Raw genomic sequence first — 19,431 nt, forward strand, 5'->3', positions numbered from 1 at the left:
TCATTGCTGTTTGTTATTTTTTTGTGTGTTTTTTCTTCTTTTGGGTTTATTGTTTATGCTTTATTATTACTATTATTATTATTTATTTTTGTACTTCTTTGGACGTGTATAAACTAATATCCTTATTTATTTTAAATGACTAAATCAACTGCCAAAATACTCATCAATAATTTTAACTGCAAGTGAGTCCAAGGTTAACTATTAATGGCGACTAGGGATTTGTTGTGTGTTCTTCCTTCCGGCGCTTGAAACTATCCGGCAGGGTTTCTTTCGGTGGTTTCTTTTCCTGTCGAACCCCACCCTCTTTCCCTAACACGGGTGGTTAGATTCTAGGGCCCCCGCGACTGGTCCCACCATCGTTTCCCCCCCCAGTCGTGTTATACTCATTTTGCGCCACACTCACTTTCTTGTGAGCACCCGACATATAACGCCTTATAATACGGTGTAGCTGCAGCGCGTTGTACCACTTTCCACCAATTGTGCCCGACACTTTTTTGCGCTTCATAACGTTTTAACGTTGCGCAGCTATTTCCGGCTTGGTGATTGTTTTAGTGCAATTGTGTTGCTATGTTGTCTTTCACCAAGCGAAATAAACTCAACTCAACTCAACTCAAATTAGTACCAAACTCCAACATGTGTTTAAGTACCAAATTCCAGCACCCCATTTTTTTTAAGGAGGCCGCAGGTCTTACAGGGTTACTTAAAAGGGGGGCCACCAGGCCGAACAGTTATGTTTAGGGGATCACGGTCCACAAAAGGTTGAGAACCATTGGTTTAGCGAACTAACAAAGCTTTTATCCTCGCAAGGTTTCTTTCGGTGTTTTTTGTGTGTTGAATCCCGCCCTCTGTCCTAACACGGGTGGTTGGCTTTTTGGGTCGCCATTGACTTGCCCAACCAACGTTTACCCCAATCATGTTTTACCTACAGGTATACAGGGAGGGGGGGGACCCGCTTCCTGGCGAGCTCCTGTAACGTAACGCTTTGTAAAAGTAGCTGCAGCATGTTCAGTCATGATCCACCAATTGTACCCTCAACTTTGTTGCGCGTCGCATCTATTTCTGGCTTGGCCGCCGTTTTAATACAACTATGATGCAAGGACAATGCTATGTTTTCCTTTTTCACGCGAAATAAAGCTTACTGAATCTAAATTCTCGTTCGAATAAATGTCATATGTCTTAATGCAGTGGTTACCAACCTTTTTGACTTTGCGGCACCCTGTCAAAGAGATAAATAGTTTGCGGCACCCTGGCAAAACTGGATCAATTTTAAGAGGTTTGCAAATAACTGTGTGAAACAACACAGAATGAGTTGTACAGTATAGCGCGTGTAAATAAATGTTTATTTAAAAGTCAATGTGAAATTTGGGCTTGGCTTCTTGCACAAAGGTTTACCGCGGAGTATCTACTTACCGCCAGCGACTCTCCAGAATGAAACTGGGAATAACTGCGAGACGCGAAACTTAATTCACACTGAAACTCGGTTAAAAATAAGTAAATCCCGCACTTATGGGGTTAAAAGAAAGAATGGGTCGCAGTATTGCAATATCAATATCTCGCGACACCCTTGAGCATTGCAATTGGCACCCCGGTTGGGAACCACTGGCCAACAGACCAGTGGCGTGGCCAGGAAGGGGCCAAAGGGGCCATGGCCCCTCCCAAATTTTCAAAGTTGAGAAACTTTAATTTAGTGTAGTTTTGCCTCCCATCATTGTGGTTTAGTCTTTTCACTATCAAAAAATTTATAAGTTAACAAAAATGACTGTTGTCACCAAGTTGTGAGGTGAAATCCATGCTATTTGTATTTATGTAGACATCGAATAAATCAATAAAGCGTTTGGCTGTCCCGTCGAACCAAGGTTTGACAAGTCACGTGTTTGGTAAAAGCACGCCCTACGCCAAACATTAGCAAAAAGTTATTAGACAACAAACTATTTGGCCCCTCCCAAAATGTTCGTCTGCCTACGCCACTGCAACAGACTCGCTTTTAGTCGGATGGAATTAATTGAACATCAGCTGGAAAAGTTTGGTAAAATAAGCTTTTGTCTGTTTTCTTTGCAGTTAATCTAGTTTTGCGCTGTTACAAAATGTAAAACTTAATTAAAATGCTTTGTTTTAATAAACGAATTTGTGCGGATGGCTAAACCTATTTGTGTTGTTTGGTTACAAATCCTAACTAACTTCGGATTCTTCCAACAAGCACTTGTGTCACAAGAACCAATCAAGTAACGCCACGTCACAACAGTTCATCCGCCAAGTATTCCAAGCTTTATGCCTCTCACAGTTAATCAATCGGCCTAAGGTGGAATTCACTGATTGGTGCAATAAAGCCTGCCATTGGACTGTTGAAGAGCGCCTATGTGACGTTTAAGAAGCAAGCGTTCTGATTGGTCGAAAGAAAAAGAAAAAAATGAGGCCACCTTGTTCTGCGCGTTCGATTTGTCATTCTCTTGAGCAACGTGGTGTAGGTAGCTGTCTTGATGGGAGACTGACAAAAAGACTTTGCAGCGGAGAATAAACAGGTAATTTGCGAGTTGTAAATCAACTTGTTAGGTGTCTTTGCAAAAGTAAATTCGGGTGCACACTGGTTTACTTCACACTGATACCTAGTTATATGTTATGCGTTTATGTTTAATTTACTTCTCGAATACACGATACTGCTGTTGGATCATTTTGTTTCAGGTCGTCGGATGACTTCGGCAGTTGATTGGTTGGACGCTGAAACATCGTTCTTAAGGACTTCGTTGGCACGCAACACACTTCCAGAAAACAGGCTAGTAAAAGTATATATAGACGTTATCTATGTTAACTTGTGTCACGTAATATTAGATGTAGGCACCAACATGGGGATATAGTATAAACGTGCACTTATCCTGTCTTCGCATGTTGGTATAATTAAGCTTTTTGTAATGAATATTATGTGATGTCAAATTCCTGGTACTGCTTATATTTTGTTTTGCAGACAATTACTGGAGGCGGAGCGATCAAATAAAATGGAAAGATCGGAAAGACCTAATTAAGTTAAGTAACCAGAAAGTTAAATGTGATGTTGCTTATTTGGCGTTCCCTGGTTTGTAACGGTCGTTTGTTTTGAGTTTAGCGTACTAGTTGTGAGGCAGGAGTAAAGATTAGAAACGTTAACAAACGGAGCGTCAAATATGCACTAATATTATTTTATTTTTATTTCTTTAACCAACAGTCATCGAACTTTAATATTTACATTGTTTATTTCAGATCTCCCGTTTGCGGTTAAGACACTGGGGAATGAAATCGGCATTGGACTGATCACTAGATGAACGGGAACTACATACATCGGAAAGATTTAATAAGTTAAGTAACCAGAATTATGTTAAATCTTTCGATACAAAGTAACACAGAGTAAGCTGAAGAGCTGTGAGGCAGGAGTAGAGTTAGAAGTGGTTAATTTTATATAACTTTATTTTGTATGCACTAAAATTTGTCAGATATTAATATTTGTGTTTTTGCTCCAGAGCTCCTGTATGTCGTGAAGGCATCGGGTAATGGAAACGGATTTGCGCTTGAACTGGCCATTGGATGATTTGGAACTGTATACACAGGTAACCTACGTGTCAAGGCAAAGCTAAATAAATTATATTCTTTTAGATGTATGTTTTGCTGTATAAAGTTCCAGTTCGGTAGTTTTTACGATAAAAAGTTTACAAATCAACCAATGAATTAAATAAAGGGAATTAATACTATTTAGTTGTGACTCTTTAGCCGTTGCTGCAACGAATAGCAAGCCCGTTGTTGTTTTTGCATGGTGTTTGTGCATGTCGCATTTCATTATTTTGCATGTCACTTGTGTGTGGAGCTGCTATTCAGTTGTCAGCATCGGTTAAATCATTCGCACCAATATTGGTATCTTTATGAAAAGGGTTCGTAACAATTAATGCGTATAGTCTAGTTAAATATTCTTTTTTCTCAAATTAAATTGCTGATGGATAACCGGGTGTGCATGAAAGTATGAAATTGCATTCTTTCGTCTCTTGTATGTTTCTGTTTCAGGAGCTTAGATGTCGAGTGAATATTTGCAGTTCATTCTGTGGACGATGTTGGCCACAAGTTGAAGCACTACTATCATATTCAGACTTTGAACAACAACAATACAATTTGGGGACGATCTTCAACCAGACATTCTCGACGCTCTGTTCCCGAAGGATAACTTACTTTCCCGAGAACTTCGAACTTGTGTTTAGTTTTCGCATTTCTGTGATCGCTCAAATAAAACCAACTTTGTGTATAGAAGTTACAGCTACGTTTGTATCGTAATTATATTTTTGCGTTTTGTCGTTTCTTGTAAGTTCTAACATAATAAAATATTCATGTAATTTAGTTTTCTTCATCGTCAATTTTGTGATGCTTACTTCACATTATTTTGTTATTGTTATGAATTATACCAAAAATTTTGTCATGCGTACAGACATTGCTGAATGTTTATTTCAATGTTGCTTACTTTTTGTGTACGTTTCACTCTTACTTAACTAACTAATAAACTTTGTTTTCCCTTAATTTGTTAACACATAGCGCTGGGTTTATTTTAGGCGTATTTCTTTATTTTATACTATGTTCTGTTTTAGGTTGCATATTTAATGATTATAAATTGTGTCTTTTTTTGTAATATTATTGGTTTTGGTCTTTGTTTGTACTTTCCATCTTTCTTTATGGTATGTTTTTAAGATATGCTTATTCTATGCTATAATCCAGGGGTGGGCAATCTTTTTCGCACTGCTGACCGTTTTTGAAACTAAATTTTCATCGCGCACCGGTCTTCAAAAATAACTACAAATATTTATTATACGGCCCGGTAACGAACTCCCGCGGACCGGTGGTTGCCCACCGCTGCCATAATCTATACTATTAAGATTACCGTTTTTTTACATTTTTATGTCATTTTTATTTTTCCATATTTTTTCTTCCCATATTTCCGTATTGTTAAAATACAATTATTTTGGTTTTCAAATGTAGACTTGAATATAGGGTTTATCGAAACGAGAGGAAATCTGTCAAAGATTTGGACCTTACCTTGAGACTCTTCCGGTGGGCTTAGACCCAGAATTCTCGTACTCCGATATTTTAAAGTCTAAAAAACACAAGTACACTTTTTAAAATACTTTAAAAACCAAGTTTTGTAGCCTTCCTACATCAGTAGAATCAGCTTCTCTGCAAGCTACGAGGCAGCCTTCCTGTGAGACTTTCTGTGAACTTCTATCCAGCCATTCGACCTTTCAGAGGTTCGAACCAGTGAATTGGAGATTTACTGCCTGCCTGTCTGCCTTACTCTCAACCTAACTACCTGCCTGTCTAACCACTATACTAACGAGCTGCTTGCACAACCACTAAAAAATCGTCTACATGTATGGTCCTCGTGTTCAAAATAGGTAAGAAAAGAAATCGATATCATTAAGGAAACACCCCCTCTGCGATTTCGTGTCCTTTGTGGTCTAATGGTAAGCTGCTTGTTCGATAGATCTTATGGTTTGTAGTTCTAACCCTGTCCCAGAATTAGTTTTTTTTTCTGGAAGGAATCGCCAACTTCACAACTGTGTCAGTTTTTGGTGGGTTTGCCGTCACCTCTCGTGGTGTAGCGGTTAAGATCCTGTCCTCAGATGCTGGAGATTTGGGTTCGAATTCAAAAAGCTACATCGCTGCTTTCTTTTTGGCTGAACCCTAGAACCGAAAACACATAAGGACCACTTGAAGCTGGGAATGCCGTCACCAACCGTGGTGTGGAGGTTATTTCCTTGCTTCTTAATCCTCTCACCACCGTTCGAACCCCGGTAAAGTTAAACTCTGCCCCGGTAACCGATAACACACTTCAGGTTCGAACGTTGCCCCCCTGATAAAACTCACTGGTGACCCTCGTTGATTGAGGTCTCTTCCCCCTCTGATCTCATCAATCGCTCCTCTAAGTCACCCATGGGCCTAACCCATTTCCAAGGTCCCCCAAATGTTTCTAACTGGCTTCAATGCCTCCCATAAGCGAGCGAATCTCACGCTGATCGTTCAAACGCACAAATATTTTGTTCATTGACATACGAATCGACGAAAAGAACAAGTCATAAGTCAGTTTAGCCCTTAGACCGAAGGGCGCTTGCGCGGTGTAGTGGGTAAACGCAAAGAAGCGTCAGTTCGAATGGGTGGTTCGAATCCAAGTCGTCGCCCCCCCCCCCACCCCCACCCCACTGGGAAATGGCTTGCGCCGAAGGCGCAGGCAGGGCCCGAAGGGCCCCCCACCTCCAAAGCGCCCCCCTCCCCCTCTCCCGAGCAGGGCCCGAAGGGCCCTCCACCTCTACAGCCCCCCAATAGTGTCTTAAAATACTTCTATACAACATTCCCCACCTATTTTTGTTGTATTATATTGGGCGGTTTTCCAAAAAAGTGCAAAAGGCCCTTTAATTGTGATCTCATTTAGATAGGTCTATGGTCTTGAGGTTTGAGAGTGGAGTGACACATGTAGATGATGGGGAAAACTTTAGCTCGCTGACGGCTTATGGCCATTAGCTTCGGCTTAGAGCCAGGGAAGCGAGTGATGAGATATTACAGCGGGAAAAGACCTCAATCAACGAGGGTCACCAGTGATTTTACACAGAGGGGCAACGTTCGAACCCGAAGTGTGTTATCGGTTACCAGGGCTGAGTTTATCTTTACCGGGGTTCGAACGGCGGTGAGAGGATTGAGAAGCAAGGAACTAACCTCCACACCACAGCTGGTGACGGCAAACCCTGCTTCAAGTGGTCCTTACATGCTTTCGGTTCTAGGGTTCAGCCAAAAAGAAAGAAGCGATGTAGCTTCTGGAATTCGAACCCAAATCTCCAGCATCTGAGGACAGGATCTTAACCGCTACCCCACGAGTGGAGACAGGAAACTAACCCAAAAATGACACATTTGGAAGTTAGACGATTCCTTCCCAAAACAAAAGCAAATTTGGGGAGAGGATTAGAACAACAAACGATAAGATTTATGGACCAATCAGCTTACCACTAGACTACAAGGGACACGAATTCACAGGGCGGGTTTCCTTAATGATATCGATTTCTTTTCTTACCCAGTATTGTCTTAGTTTTTGGACACACTGATCATATATGTAGACGATTTTTAGTGGTTTGGCAAGCAGCTCGTTAGCATAGTGGTTAGGAAGGCAGGTAGTTAGATTGAGAGTAAGGCAGGCAGGTAATTTCCACGTCACTGGTTCGAACCTCTGAAAAGTCATAAGGTTGGATAGAAGTTCCATCAAAAAGTCTCACAGGAAGGTTGCCTCGTAGCTTGTAAAGAAGCTGATTATAGTGATGTAGGAAGGCTGCAAAAATTTTAACTAACTTAGTTGTTTTTTTGACCAAGTGTGCTACACGTTACTTGTTGTAGTTGGCAAGCGGAGTACGAGAATTCTGGTTCTAATCCCACCGAAAGCCTCAAAATCTGTTCATAGGAAGTTGTGTAAGGTCCAAATCTTTTTGCTCTTACGTTCTAATTTTACAGATTTTTGTTAGTTTGTTGACCTCTCCCAAATCCAACATTTGAAAACCACAATGATTGCATCATTCTTTTATGCGACTAAAGTGTATATAAATGGGTGCAATTGATGTGGCCTTCATATCGCTGTGATGGCATGAGCATTTGCCGAAACGTTTGAACAATAAAACATGTCGCTTTTAACGTCTATTTTGGCTGTTATTTTCACCATTAAACAATAATTGTAATTTAACAATACTGAAATATTGGGTCTAACAAGAATAAATATGGTAAAACAGCTTTAAGCCAAATGAGGATAAAAATGTAACAAACGGTAACCTAAACTACTAATAGAAGCATATTCTAAAAACGTACAATAATGAAAGATGAAATTTACAAACAAAGATTAAAACAGAAAAAAAAGACACAATGAGTCGTTAAGTATGTAACCTAATATAGAATATAACCAAACAAAATAATTAACAAGGAAAAGTGAAACGCCCACTAAAATCAGCAACATTTAAATAAATATTCAACAAGGTCTGTACGAATGGCCAAATTTGGTTACGTTAACAAAAATAATATAAGCATCACAAAGTTAACGATAAACAACAACTATATTACATAAATATTTTAGCATGTCAAGATTTCACAAGAAACGACAAAACGCAAAAAATATAATTACGATACAAATGGAGCTTTAACTTATAGATACACAAAGTTTTATTTGCGAACACAGAAATGCGAAAAACAAAACACAAGTTCTAGGGAAAGATTGTATTTGGGTGCTGTTTCGAGTATGAATATGACAGGAGTGCTTCAACTTGTGGCCAACATCGTCCATCTAAACTCCTGAAACAGAAACATACACAAGACAAAAGAATGCAATTTATACTTTCATGTAGATAACATAATAATCGCAAAATATAACCTGAAAGCTAAACAGTGTGCATCAGGATTTAATTTAAACAAAAAAGAATATTTGACAAGCCTATACGCATTAATTGTTACGAACCCTTTCTATAAAGATACCAATATTGATGCGAATGATTTAACCGATGCTGACAACTGAATAGCAACTCCACACACAAGTGACATGCAAAACAACAAATGCGACATGCACAAACATCACGCAAAACAACAGCAGGCTTGCTATTCGTTGCAGCAACGGCTCAAGAGTCGCAACTAAATCGTATTAAACCCCTCTAATAAATTCATGGGATGATTTGTAAACGTAATTACCGAATGGTACTTATGCGGAAAAAACGTACATCTAAAAGAATATAATTTATTTAGCTTTGCCTTAACACACACCTGCGTATAGTTCCACTTCATCCAATGGTCAGTTCAAGCGCAAATCCGTTCCCATTACCCAATGCCTTCACGACATACAGGAGAACTGGAGCAAAACACAAATATTAATATCTGAATTTTAGTGCATACAAAATATATTTATAAAATTAAGCACTTCTAATTCTACTCCTGCCTCACAGCTCTTTAGCTTACTCTGTACTACATTGTATTTATAGATTTAACATTATTCTGGTTACTTAACTTATTAAATCTTTCCGATGTATGTAGTTCCCATTAATGATTAATCCAGTGATCAATCCAATGTTCCAGTGCCTTCACCTCAAACGGGAGATCTGCAATGAACAACGTAAATATTAAAGTTCGATGAATCTTGGTTAAAACCAATAGTACATATTTTAACCCTTTTAATCTCTACTCCTGCCTCATAGCTCTTTAGCTAAACTCAGAAACTTGTAAAGGAACCTCAAATAATTAACACTAAATTTAACTTTCTGGTTACTTACCTTAATTACGTCTTCCGATCTGTCCATTTTTTTCTCCATGTTCCAAACTCACCACTGGGGCTTCAGTTCCGTTCAGATCCGTTGGATGGTTGCAAGATTGTCATTTAGTGTGACCAAACCGGTTTCACAATTATACCATTACAAAATGCCCTTATCCGTTTTAAGATTTAAACGTTTAAAATGATTTTAGAAGGCCGTTTATGCGCGTAATAAGTAACCCAGAACCTTTAAAAAATCCGCAAAAATAATATAAAGGGCCGTGCACACCCTCGATATTATATAATGCGGCGAAAAAAATCAAGTTCAGAATAAAAAAGAATAAAAGGGGAGAGAAAAAAAGTAAACAAAAAATAATAAAAACAAAACAAGGTTCTGGGTAAGTCCCTAAGTGTTTTAAAATCGTCCCAAGCATAAAAATTAACAAACCGGTTATGTCAATATGACGTCATACAGTGCCATCGTCATCAATCAGGCGGTTGTCACGACATTGTGATGTAACAGCTGCAAAATATGTCAGTTGTAGTTATACAAAGTGTAGGTAAACATCAATGATTTGTTAAAATATATAAAATTAACAACATAAATTTACCGTATTCCATATAAGGTTGGTGTTACGATTATCAATATATTTCTATATTTAAGTAAACTAAATAATTTAAGTGTACCGAAAGGGTTATACCGAATATAACCTGGCGCGTACTAATTCATATGTGAGTGTGGCCTGATAGAAGTATTTGTCTTAATAGATTGTAAACAGCTTTTGAGAGAAATTAACTTTAACACTGGGAAGACAAATGCACAACTACAAACAGTAATACTACAGTGAGCTTAATAAAACTTTTGCTTTACGTGAAGAGTTAAAAAAGGCATAAAACGCTGAAACCAATCTACCTGAGGCAAACGCAATTGATCACACGGCTTCCAGTAGTTGTCTGCAAAACAAATTGTAAGCAGTACCAGGAATTTGACATCATGTAATATTTATTAGTTATTACAAACACTTAACTATACCAACATGCGAAGACAGGATAAGTGCACATTTATACTATTTCCCCATGTTGGTGCCTACATCCAATATTACGTGACACAAATTAATATGGATAACGTTTGAAAATACATTTAACTCGCCTGTTTTCTGGTGTGTTGCGTGCCAAAGAAGCCATGTTCCGTAAGAACGATTTTTCAGCGTCCAACCAATCAACTGCCGATGTCATCAGACGACCTGAAACAAATTGATCCAAAAGCAGTATCGTCTATTCGAGAAGTGAATTAAATAAAATAAACGCCATCAGTGCAAAGTAAAAAAAAATCGTTCTTACCCGTGTCTACTTCTGCAAAAACACCCCCATTTAGTTGATTTACGACTTGCAAATTACCTGTTTATTCTCCATTGGTGATGAGCACAGCTGCCTTCATCACGCACGAGTTGCTTAAAAGGAATGACTGATCGGACGCGCAAGACAAGGTGGCCTCATTTTTTTCTTTTCTTTTGACCAATCACAGCGGTTGCTTCCAAAACGTCACTCCCGCGCCCAGAAACCGACCAATCACAGAGCTGATAGAAGTAATCAGCAAGTCTCGTCTAAAAATGCTGAGAAAAACTTATTTCCTGGAGCAACATTCTTTGAAATAGGCACGTGCCGTGTTGTGACGTAATTTGAGCGCATTTTATCTGTAATAAAACGCGCCATGCAGGAATAAAGAAGAAAAAAATGACGAATAGCTGTTATTTTTGGCAGTTTACAGTCAAACAGTTTACGCGTTTTGTTTCCTAGCGAAACATAAATATTTAAAAGTCCAACTTGGTGTGCAAGTAAAAACTATCCGTTGTCGTTACTCTACTATAAGCGTTTGTTATTTCCACCGAACAATTTTAATTGCTTCAAAATCCAAAATGCGAATTTGTTTTTCAGTTTTTCTGTGGCTTACGTTTTTCATTTTGATATCACTTCAAAATTATTAGCTGACATTTGAACTGATATGATTTAAACTCGCCTGCTTTTTAACTTAGCCACACAAGGTGGTTTGCATCATATGTTAAGCTTAGTTTGTTTCAGGCATAATTTGTTGGATTTTGTTTTGGGTCGAGTTGCGTGACGTCACATTCCTAGTCGTTGCAATTCGCACGGTATCCGGCACTTAACGCACCGGTCATTTCGTTTATCCCATGCAAGCAAGGGCGTCCGCAGGAAAAAAGACAGGGGAGGGCAAAACTATCGTCACATCGCCGTTCGATAAACGGTATTCAGAACAAAAATCATCTGACTGTCCTACTCATTCTTGCCAATCCCAAAGTTGCAAAAAAATACAATAAACACAATATTAAACATCACTGAAGTATGTGGTAGGTTGGCAAATACTTTTTAACGGAAGTAAGATTTACATTGACGAACCTTATCAGATGTATCAACAAATACAGTGAAGATATCACATAATGCCTGTTTGACACATCCATCAATGACGTAATAATATGCTTGTTACCGAACTATTGTTAAGTAATAATGTTCGATTCATTTAATTTGTTGTAAAACCTTATTCTGTTCTGTTACAGTTACACTTGTAATAAGGGGTGGAGACCCACGACGTCTTCCATTTACGTTCCAGGAATAGTTTTTGTATAACACTGTGTGAATGTCTATTGTGTTTTGTTGTAAGTTGCGGATTTTGCGACCGTTTGAGTTTTTCTTTTTTCCAGAGGGGGCACGTGCCCCCTCTTGCCCCCCGCTGCTGACGCCCATGCATGCAAGTAACGCAGCGAAAACAGGGAATATTTCGTTTAAAATCAACAAAAGTGTTGTTTCTACGACGCACATTCGACGAACGTAAATCTACGAAAATATCATATTTTAAGGCTTAAGCTTTGAAAACCGCCCGTTACTTTTGTAAAAACATATATTGTGCATATTTATGTGTTTGCAATACTGTTGTTTGATTTCTTTATCGTAAACAGACACAAGAATGGTTGCAAGACACCAATAAAATGCTGAAAATCTTTTATTAATTTACTAAGTTTGAAAAAGAAGCGAAATATAATTGCAGGGACCGATAAAAAAGGCCAAGATAAAGTCAACGCAATCATTACAACAAAAAAGACGGATATGATTATGTAAAAAATAGAGTAGACTACATGAATAAATAATATAAATACAACGATAAAAAATAACTTCACCGCAATACGTAGAAATAAATAGAAATGCTCCAACTACTTTAAGGCTTGTCGAATTCGTCCACTGAAAATTCCGCATATGGAATAAATGTTTTCCACTTCGGGGATTTGAAGATGTTTTTCGTATTGCTTTTTGAATTTATTAAACTTCTGCAAAAACAGTTTGTTCAAATCTACCGATAAAATAATGAATGGAGTTTCATATTCGTTTATCACAGTACGCCAGGCCCATTAGAGGCGCCAACCGAATCAGCCAGTCATCAAGCATTCACCAAGGCGTAGACTACAAAAATCTAGCCTGCGGTGGGATTCGAACCCACGACAGGAGTCTTTCCACAACTCGCGCTCTGCCAACTGAGCTACGCAGGCTCAGTGGGAATCCATCGAAAGAGAGACGTGATCGCTGGCCTACATAAAAGCTTCAGGGCTGCTCTCAGTTATGAACTGATGTTCATTTTAGGATTCGTTTGTGCACATTTTAAAATTGCCTACATTTAGTTACTTATAGTTGCGAAAGCCCTCTCTTAGTGATTACTAGCTGTTAGGTCTGTTTTGATGCAACTTAAAGCAGTCAAGTAATAATTTTAGCTTTTGGATTCGTTTTGCTCAGTTAAATTTTTAATTTGACGATCCAGTGTGAAAATAAACTTAGTTTCACTTTGCAAGTGCAACTTTAACTCACCCTAAGATCTTTCTTGTTTTGTTTCTGTCTCACGTTGAGTAAAGTATAAAACAATTCGTCAGCGAACACTTTGAGGTTTTGCAAGCAGGCATCGGTAACGGCTGTCTCATTACACGTCTGCAAGTGACAACAAAATTTATTGTATTTAATAAATCTCTTTATTATTACATTGTATTTTTCGACAATCAGGCGGCAGTCCGAGAAATGAAAATTGCCCTTTGTCGTTCACGGGGTTCGAACCCACGATACTTCCGGGGACGAATCCCGATCAATCTCTTTATTATACACAAGTTTCCTCTAGCTTTATGGTAATGAGGATTTTTTTTCCAAATTTGTTTTGTAAACCATTAGCTTGCTTTAATAAATTGTGATTAAAACAAGGGAAGTTTTCTTACCGTTCCTCCCTTCGTATTGTCCATGACCAGTTCGGGCTTTCGTACGGTGCAGTCCATCTTGTTCTGCAAACAAATTTTTTCCAGGTTAGCAAGAAAAACACCATAACAATAGAAGTAAAATATGTGGACAAAGAAAAAAGTAAAAAACCTAAACAAAAACTTCTCAACACTTAAAAGCATTAGTTACAATAACTGATGATTAAAAAAAGTGGTTTATTAAACAAAATATATGTCTACGGTAACGTTATATTTAATAACCTAAAAAAAAACTATTGCAAAGCGTCCGATTTTTATATTTTTAGTTTCGTTTTTTAAACACAAAACTTTCCAAACCAACCAGTACATTTATTTCAAATAAGAATTTAAATTACAAACTGAACAAAACAGCAATTTATAAATTTACCCCGGTTATGTTGCCTATGAGTTGATCGTAATACTGCGATAATCGGTAAAGGTTAAAAGCCAGAATCAGGCCTTTCTTATAACCGCGACGACCTTTCTTGACAAACAGTTTCTTCATGTATTGTTTCACTACTTTTGCAACAGGGTTTTTCAACTGAAAAATGCAAAAAGGGTGAATTTATAAATTGATAGAATCAGCAAACTTTATAGACTATAGTAAAACTTTAAAGTGAGATATCAAAACGATCAGAAACAAAACAAAATTTAGGCAACGGAAATACTATGACTATGTTTATTATGTGTACGCTACAATACTTATCAACTATGTCCTCTGATGGCACGTTTCAGTCGAGTCATATTTGCAACGGCATTTAAAAAGGCCGCTGTTCGGCGCATTGCAAATTTGTTACTGATCAGTCAATACGTTAATGTCCAGCCTATATCACGGTACGCTAGGCCCATTGAAGGCGTCATACCGAATCAGTCGGTCACCGAGCATTCACCACCATATGGCAAGGCGTATAAGCCTATAGGCTTAAATAATCTACGGTGGGATTCGAACCCACGACAGAGTCTTTCCTGGTATATAGTTTTGTTTTTTTAGTTCAGCGCAGTGCAACTTTTCGCCAAATTGTGCGTTAAGGTAAATTCAGCAACCCAAATCTATCGGCAATGTTTTCAAAAAAATTCAGTCGCAAAAATGGCCTACCTTTTCATGTTTGAATATGTTTCTTCTATTTCAAAGTTTTTCCTTGTACATTGCAACACTTTTTCGCGATATGGTGATTTTCTTCCTATGAGCGCAACTGCAAAGCAACGGCAAAATAATAGCAGCAAGAAATACGACAGCGAATCGAGGAAACATTTTGCTTCGTTTCGATAATCTTTTCTACCCGCAGATAATGTCGATTGGAATAAATCCGTTTGAATGATGAAATGGTGACTTGTCCTCGCTTTTATAATCCCGCACCGAAAGCGACGGTTCCCTAAATTCGAATCTGTTTCCTTTTCTGTTTATTTGCCCAGAATTTTGCGGTTTCAACATTTTTTAGCAACACGCCACACAAATAGACGCACACGTAAAATTTTCGATCGCTAATTTAACGCAAATACGTCAATAAACAAATTCTGAAAGTAAGTTTTGTTAACATTGTTTAAATTTAACAAAATTTTTCAAGCGTTATCTGTTCCGGGATTTTTTCGCAAAGTTTGCTTAAAATGAGTTTCTTTTTCATATGTGTTCAACTTTTCGATACATAAGCGGGCGATGTCGTAAGTTAATTTTCAAACAAGTTTCGTGCCTAAAACACACACACGGCAGATGTGTTAAGTTTGCAGTGGCGACAGACCGGGGATTTCCCCGTCGGTCAACAATAAAATAATATTGACCCATCGACATCATAAGGCGACGCAAGGGGAATCCCCACACGGTTTTTCCGCCAGTCGTTTTGGAAACATTATTTCAGGTCAGCGTGACAAGTCGGTTGAATGCGGCCGGATATCCTTGGTCGACAACTGAAAACGAACCGGGGTGCTTTTAGCGAAAATTCTTCTTCTTTGGTTTTTGATACTCGCCGTTTATTTTAGCCTACAATTTTATAGGGAAAAGAAAAACAATATTATTCCTTATTAGGTCCTTATAACGATGGAACATAAGAGTTTCACTTATTTGTAATTGTGTAGTTGGTCAAATTGCAAAAAAACAAACAAACTTGCTATTGGGTCCTTTTGTCAGCGTTTGTCAACCGAGCGTTTTTGATTTAGACGTTGGCGACGTCTGACACTGTAGGCCTGTAAAACAGGAAAATTAACTATTTGGTTGATAAATAAATAGGATTCTAGTAATGGTATCTTCTAACCTAAAATTTGAGCCACGTCGCAGCTGGTTCAGAAAATCTTCGTTGTATTTTCCTAAAATGTTACAGACAAAAAGGATATCACATTTGCTATCATATTTATTTGTCGCCATATTAACCGGTTATACCTCCATTTAGCTTTTTTGTAAAACGCAACTAGCCATGGCTAGTGAACTGCAACAATAACTTACTTGAAACTCTATGACGTCACAAAGCAGTGATGTTTGTTTACAAAAAATATGTAGTAATACAGATGACCCTACGCCAGTGGTTCCCAACCAGGGCCCTTGCCCCCCCCAAGGAGGCCACGAGCTGTGGTCCGGGGGGGCACGGGTGTAGATTCACCAGAAACACCCACTAAAAACCATTTTCTTTTTAATATTATTCCCCAATTTAATCGACTATTTCACATACTATTTGTTTATAGTGAGGTTTTTTACAATTACGGATTCTTATTTACGCTACTGAACCTGTTTAAAGTCGAAACTAGTACCAAATTTGAACACGAGATTGCCATTTACATTTTTAGGGGGGCCACAGGTCCTGTAGGGTTACTTGAGGGGGGCCATGAAGCCCAAAAGTTACTTTTAGGGGGCCACGGTCCACGAAAGGTTGGGAACCACTGCCCTACGCAATGACACGAGGTTTTTTGAAAACCTATTTTCGGCTTGGTGATTGTTTTAGCGTAATTGTGTCGCTATGATTGCTTTCACCAAGCGAAATAAACTCAACTCAATAAAATACCGAAAGGGGTAACGTTATAACAGCAACTTACATGTGGTGTTGTGATGAGCAAATGTCAAACCACAACTGAACGTGGAAATATATGAAGAGCAGACAAGTCGTTTCTGAGTGACGTAGCTGGCAGCGTAATAGAAAATGTTTCCATGGGTTAGTTCAGTCGATTAGAAAGAGCAGACTTGTTTATTGAAATGTCGATGTTGCTTGTTTCTCCTCTTAAGTCATGTTTTTAGAAACCAACCTGCAATATATGATTGTGTTTATAATGGGCTTCGATTGCAAAACAGATCTTCTGCACATCGTGTTACGTCATAAAGTGCTAATGTTTGTTTACAAAATCACTAGCACTACAGATGGACCGAACGCTAAGATACAACACCGAACTTTAAAGAATTATTGCTGGCGTGTTGGTCAGTTGGAAAAGTATTAATATAAATCAAAAATATATGTTAGTGTTATTATGCAAAGCATAACAATAAAGCCAAACTTGTTTTTCTCTTGTTATGATGGGTAAAAAGATGACAACATTTTGATTGCGGAGTATCGTTACGATGTGGTCTGGAGGGAGGTTTTGTATAAGTCTGCCAGGAAAAGCTCACTAGTTCGCTTAAATGTCGTTTCCGCTTGTTTTCTTCCCAATAAACCGTGAAAACTATTGGATGTTCCTAATCTGCGATATAAACACAATCAAGATAAGTTTACAAATGTGCACTAACCAGTGATTGTATAACTGTATTGCAGTAAGCTGATGTGTACGACGTAGAAGGCTTGTCCGATGATCTGAACCATGGGATTATGATTATGGTTGTGTTGCAACATGATTAGAGCTGTACTTTGTATGCACGTTCCTAAAAAGTGAATGAAATTTTGTAGAATTTAAAGTCAGCACATTTTTTGTCATTATTCGGCTATTTAACTCTTTGTCCTTCATTAACTTCTGTAATAACAACAAAAGCCCATTAATACAGACAATGCGCAAATGCCCTGATTCTATTGAAATAAATACCTGAAAGTCCATGGTTAATTGTGGAATATGGAAAGACTTGCTTGGCAGAGTGTGACTTCACAATGTAATGGCAGAGTGTGGCTTCACAATGTAATTCAGTGATATCATGAAAAAACTGTGAAAAATGCGCTGCATAATTAGTAACCATTAGATCGTTTTGGCATGAGACGAACCGAAATGGTGACGTGTCTCCGTATTAACGTCAGGAGAATATCTTCAGCCTAAATAAACGTCATGTAAACTAAACTGTACCATTCTGATCACTAACGACTAGAATCATGCAACTGATAATTACATCTTAGTATTACATCTGTTCTCACCGTTTCAAGTGACGTCATGGTTTGAAAGCCTCCCACCCAATCTTGAGGACACGTCATCATATTATGACACAGGTACGCAAGCCTGCCAGAAAAACAAACGGTAAAATGCAGGCAACTGGTTATGTTATTTTACTCAACGTAAACTTACGTATGGTTGTGTGATATGAATGTAGACAAATAATAGTTAACATTGGTGGTTCCAATCACAGTTGCCTGAAATTCACTCCACCCGCAGCGGAGATATTGAGCTATTACACAAAATAACTTAAATATTTAAATAACAAGGTTAGAACTTAATCGTCAGCAGTCGCTAAAGTTATGAGAAATATTATAAACCACAGTAATTTGTCCACAGACAGTCTCGTAAGGTTGGTAGTCAACAGTCTCTGGGTCTGAGAGCTATATTTCAGTGGTGGAACAGTTGTCGATGCGTTGTGAAGTGGCTGCATAGAAAAACATCCATAAGAAATAAGTGAATCAATTAGTTTGAAAAATGTATAAACGTTTTACAAAATTGTTCCCCTGTAGTAGATAAAAACTGGAAACAAACAGCTTTAAACTGAAACTGCATCAAAGCATTATGACGTCATATTCTCATTACGAATACAATCATAAGTCAAGTCACAGCATCAATGGAGACAATCAATAGTTACTGAAAGGGTTGAATTACAACTTTGTAAAAACAAACCACACGATGTAAAGTCGAAAAGCGTTTTTCACACACTGTAAATTTACCTTCAATCTTTGCCTTGTGCCGCTAAAGTGAATGTGAAAGTGCGTCACCTTCATCGACTAAAATGGAAAAAGAAAATGTGAAAAAGCTTTGAAATTTGGTTGTAGAAGTGAAAACTAGACTTCTGGAAACCCTGCAAGCCAGTTTTGTCTGTAAAAGCAAAACAAGTAGTAAGCGTTTAAACATACGATGAGGTCATTTTGAAAAGAAACTTACCAAAACCTGCTTATAAAGCTAATGTCGTGTACATTTGGTATCAAACTCTTACCAAATACTTTCTTACATCACATGTTGTTTTGTATGAAATTTGTTTGTTCTTGTTTTTCTTTTTATATTTCAGCTACTAGAATTTGTTGCATCGGCTGTCCTTTTGTTATGTTTTCGTGTGTATCGTAATCACTGTAAAACAAAATAAACAAAATCAAAATATAGACAACGAAATCATATGTGTGAAGTGCTTACCTTAAAACTGTGCTGTTATGTTTAGGATAAGGTTTTAATTTTCATTTGGGTCAAAACATATTTAAAAATGGTTATGAAAGACTGCGGACAGGAAATTTTTACTCCCATAAAAATGTGTAATCTGCATTCGAAAAAAATATTGACAAACAAAAGCAGGAAAACAAAGGCACTTGCATACAGCACTTACCTTAAAACGACAATTTTGTTTTTTGTTTCAGAAAAGCTTAGTTTTTGTTTGATGTCCAATAAATTCCATTCTAAAAAAAAGTAGTTTGGTTATATGAGTTGTAATGACAGAACATATATAAATACTCACATAAATTTGTTAAACGTGATTTTCAAATCCACTTTTGTACATCATACAATTCAGAAAAACAATAACAA

At 37.8% G+C, this 19,431-nt stretch overlaps 1 protein-coding gene and 3 long non-coding RNA genes across 6 annotated transcripts; 1 reads left to right on the forward strand and 3 right to left on the reverse strand.

Annotated features, from left to right (window-relative positions):
• The first annotated feature begins 2,457 nt into the window (after positions 1 to 2,457).
• LOC145218395 (uncharacterized) lies at positions 2,458 to 4,318 on the forward strand. The gene is made up of 4 exons (XR_013857588.1): positions 2,458 to 2,770; positions 2,960 to 3,326; positions 3,489 to 3,575; positions 4,024 to 4,318. It is a non-coding gene; the product is annotated as an uncharacterized LOC145218395 (long non-coding RNA).
• A 3,227-nt stretch (positions 4,319 to 7,545) lies between these two features.
• Positions 7,546 to 10,753, reverse strand: LOC145220266 (uncharacterized). Of its 3 annotated transcripts, none has more exons than XR_013858061.1 (7): positions 10,661 to 10,753; positions 10,413 to 10,506; positions 10,176 to 10,216; positions 9,285 to 9,785; positions 9,023 to 9,113; positions 8,782 to 8,866; positions 7,546 to 8,319 (listed from the first exon to the last, which is right to left on the reverse strand). It is a non-coding gene; the product is annotated as an uncharacterized LOC145220266 (long non-coding RNA). The 3 variants fall into 3 exon arrangements; XR_013858062.1 differs by having other exon boundaries at positions 7,546 to 8,311; positions 9,337 to 9,785; positions 10,661 to 10,749; XR_013858060.1 differs by having other exon boundaries at positions 9,337 to 9,785; positions 10,661 to 10,749.
• Positions 10,754 to 12,274: 1,521 nt separating this feature from the next.
• Positions 12,275 to 16,889, reverse strand: LOC145220328 (uncharacterized). Its single transcript, XM_080087569.1, has 7 exons — positions 16,561 to 16,889; positions 15,789 to 15,840; positions 14,639 to 15,720; positions 13,931 to 14,083; positions 13,528 to 13,590; positions 13,133 to 13,249; positions 12,275 to 12,600 (listed from the first exon to the last, which is right to left on the reverse strand). Exons 4-7 carry the CDS (start codon positions 14,045 to 14,047, stop codon positions 12,487 to 12,489), a joined length of 411 nt encoding a protein of 136 aa, XP_079943695.1. The 5' UTR covers positions 14,048 to 14,083; positions 14,639 to 15,720; positions 15,789 to 15,840; positions 16,561 to 16,889; the 3' UTR covers positions 12,275 to 12,486.
• Positions 16,890 to 17,256: 367 nt separating this feature from the next.
• Positions 17,257 to 19,074, reverse strand: LOC145220329 (uncharacterized). Its single transcript, XR_013858107.1, has 6 exons — positions 19,048 to 19,074; positions 18,588 to 18,952; positions 18,001 to 18,295; positions 17,853 to 17,934; positions 17,533 to 17,753; positions 17,257 to 17,374 (listed from the first exon to the last, which is right to left on the reverse strand). It is a non-coding gene; the product is annotated as an uncharacterized LOC145220329 (long non-coding RNA).
• Positions 19,075 to 19,431: the final 357 nt, after the last annotated feature.

Source organism: Phallusia mammillata, chromosome 3, assembly GCF_965637545.1.
Source record: "Phallusia mammillata chromosome 3, kaPhaMamm4.hap1.1, whole genome shotgun sequence".
Classification (NCBI taxonomy): domain Eukaryota; kingdom Metazoa; phylum Chordata; class Ascidiacea; order Phlebobranchia; family Ascidiidae; genus Phallusia; species Phallusia mammillata.

What these genes read in the sequence shown, in the direction of transcription:
- LOC145220328 (XM_080087569.1), bottom strand. Translation starts at nt 14,047, where the DNA reads ATGAAGAAACTGTTTGTCAAGAAAGGTCGTCGCGGTTATAAGAAAGGC. An exon ending in TCATAGGCAACATAACCGGG is followed by an intron (nt 13,591 to 13,930) that starts GTAAATTTATAA and finishes ATTTGTTTGCAG; the next exon opens with AACAAGATGGACTGCACCGT. An exon ending in AAAACAAGAAAGATCTTAGG is followed by an intron (nt 12,601 to 13,132) that starts GTGAGTTAAAGT and finishes CTGTTTTTGCAG; the next exon opens with AAGTTTAATAAATTCAAAAA.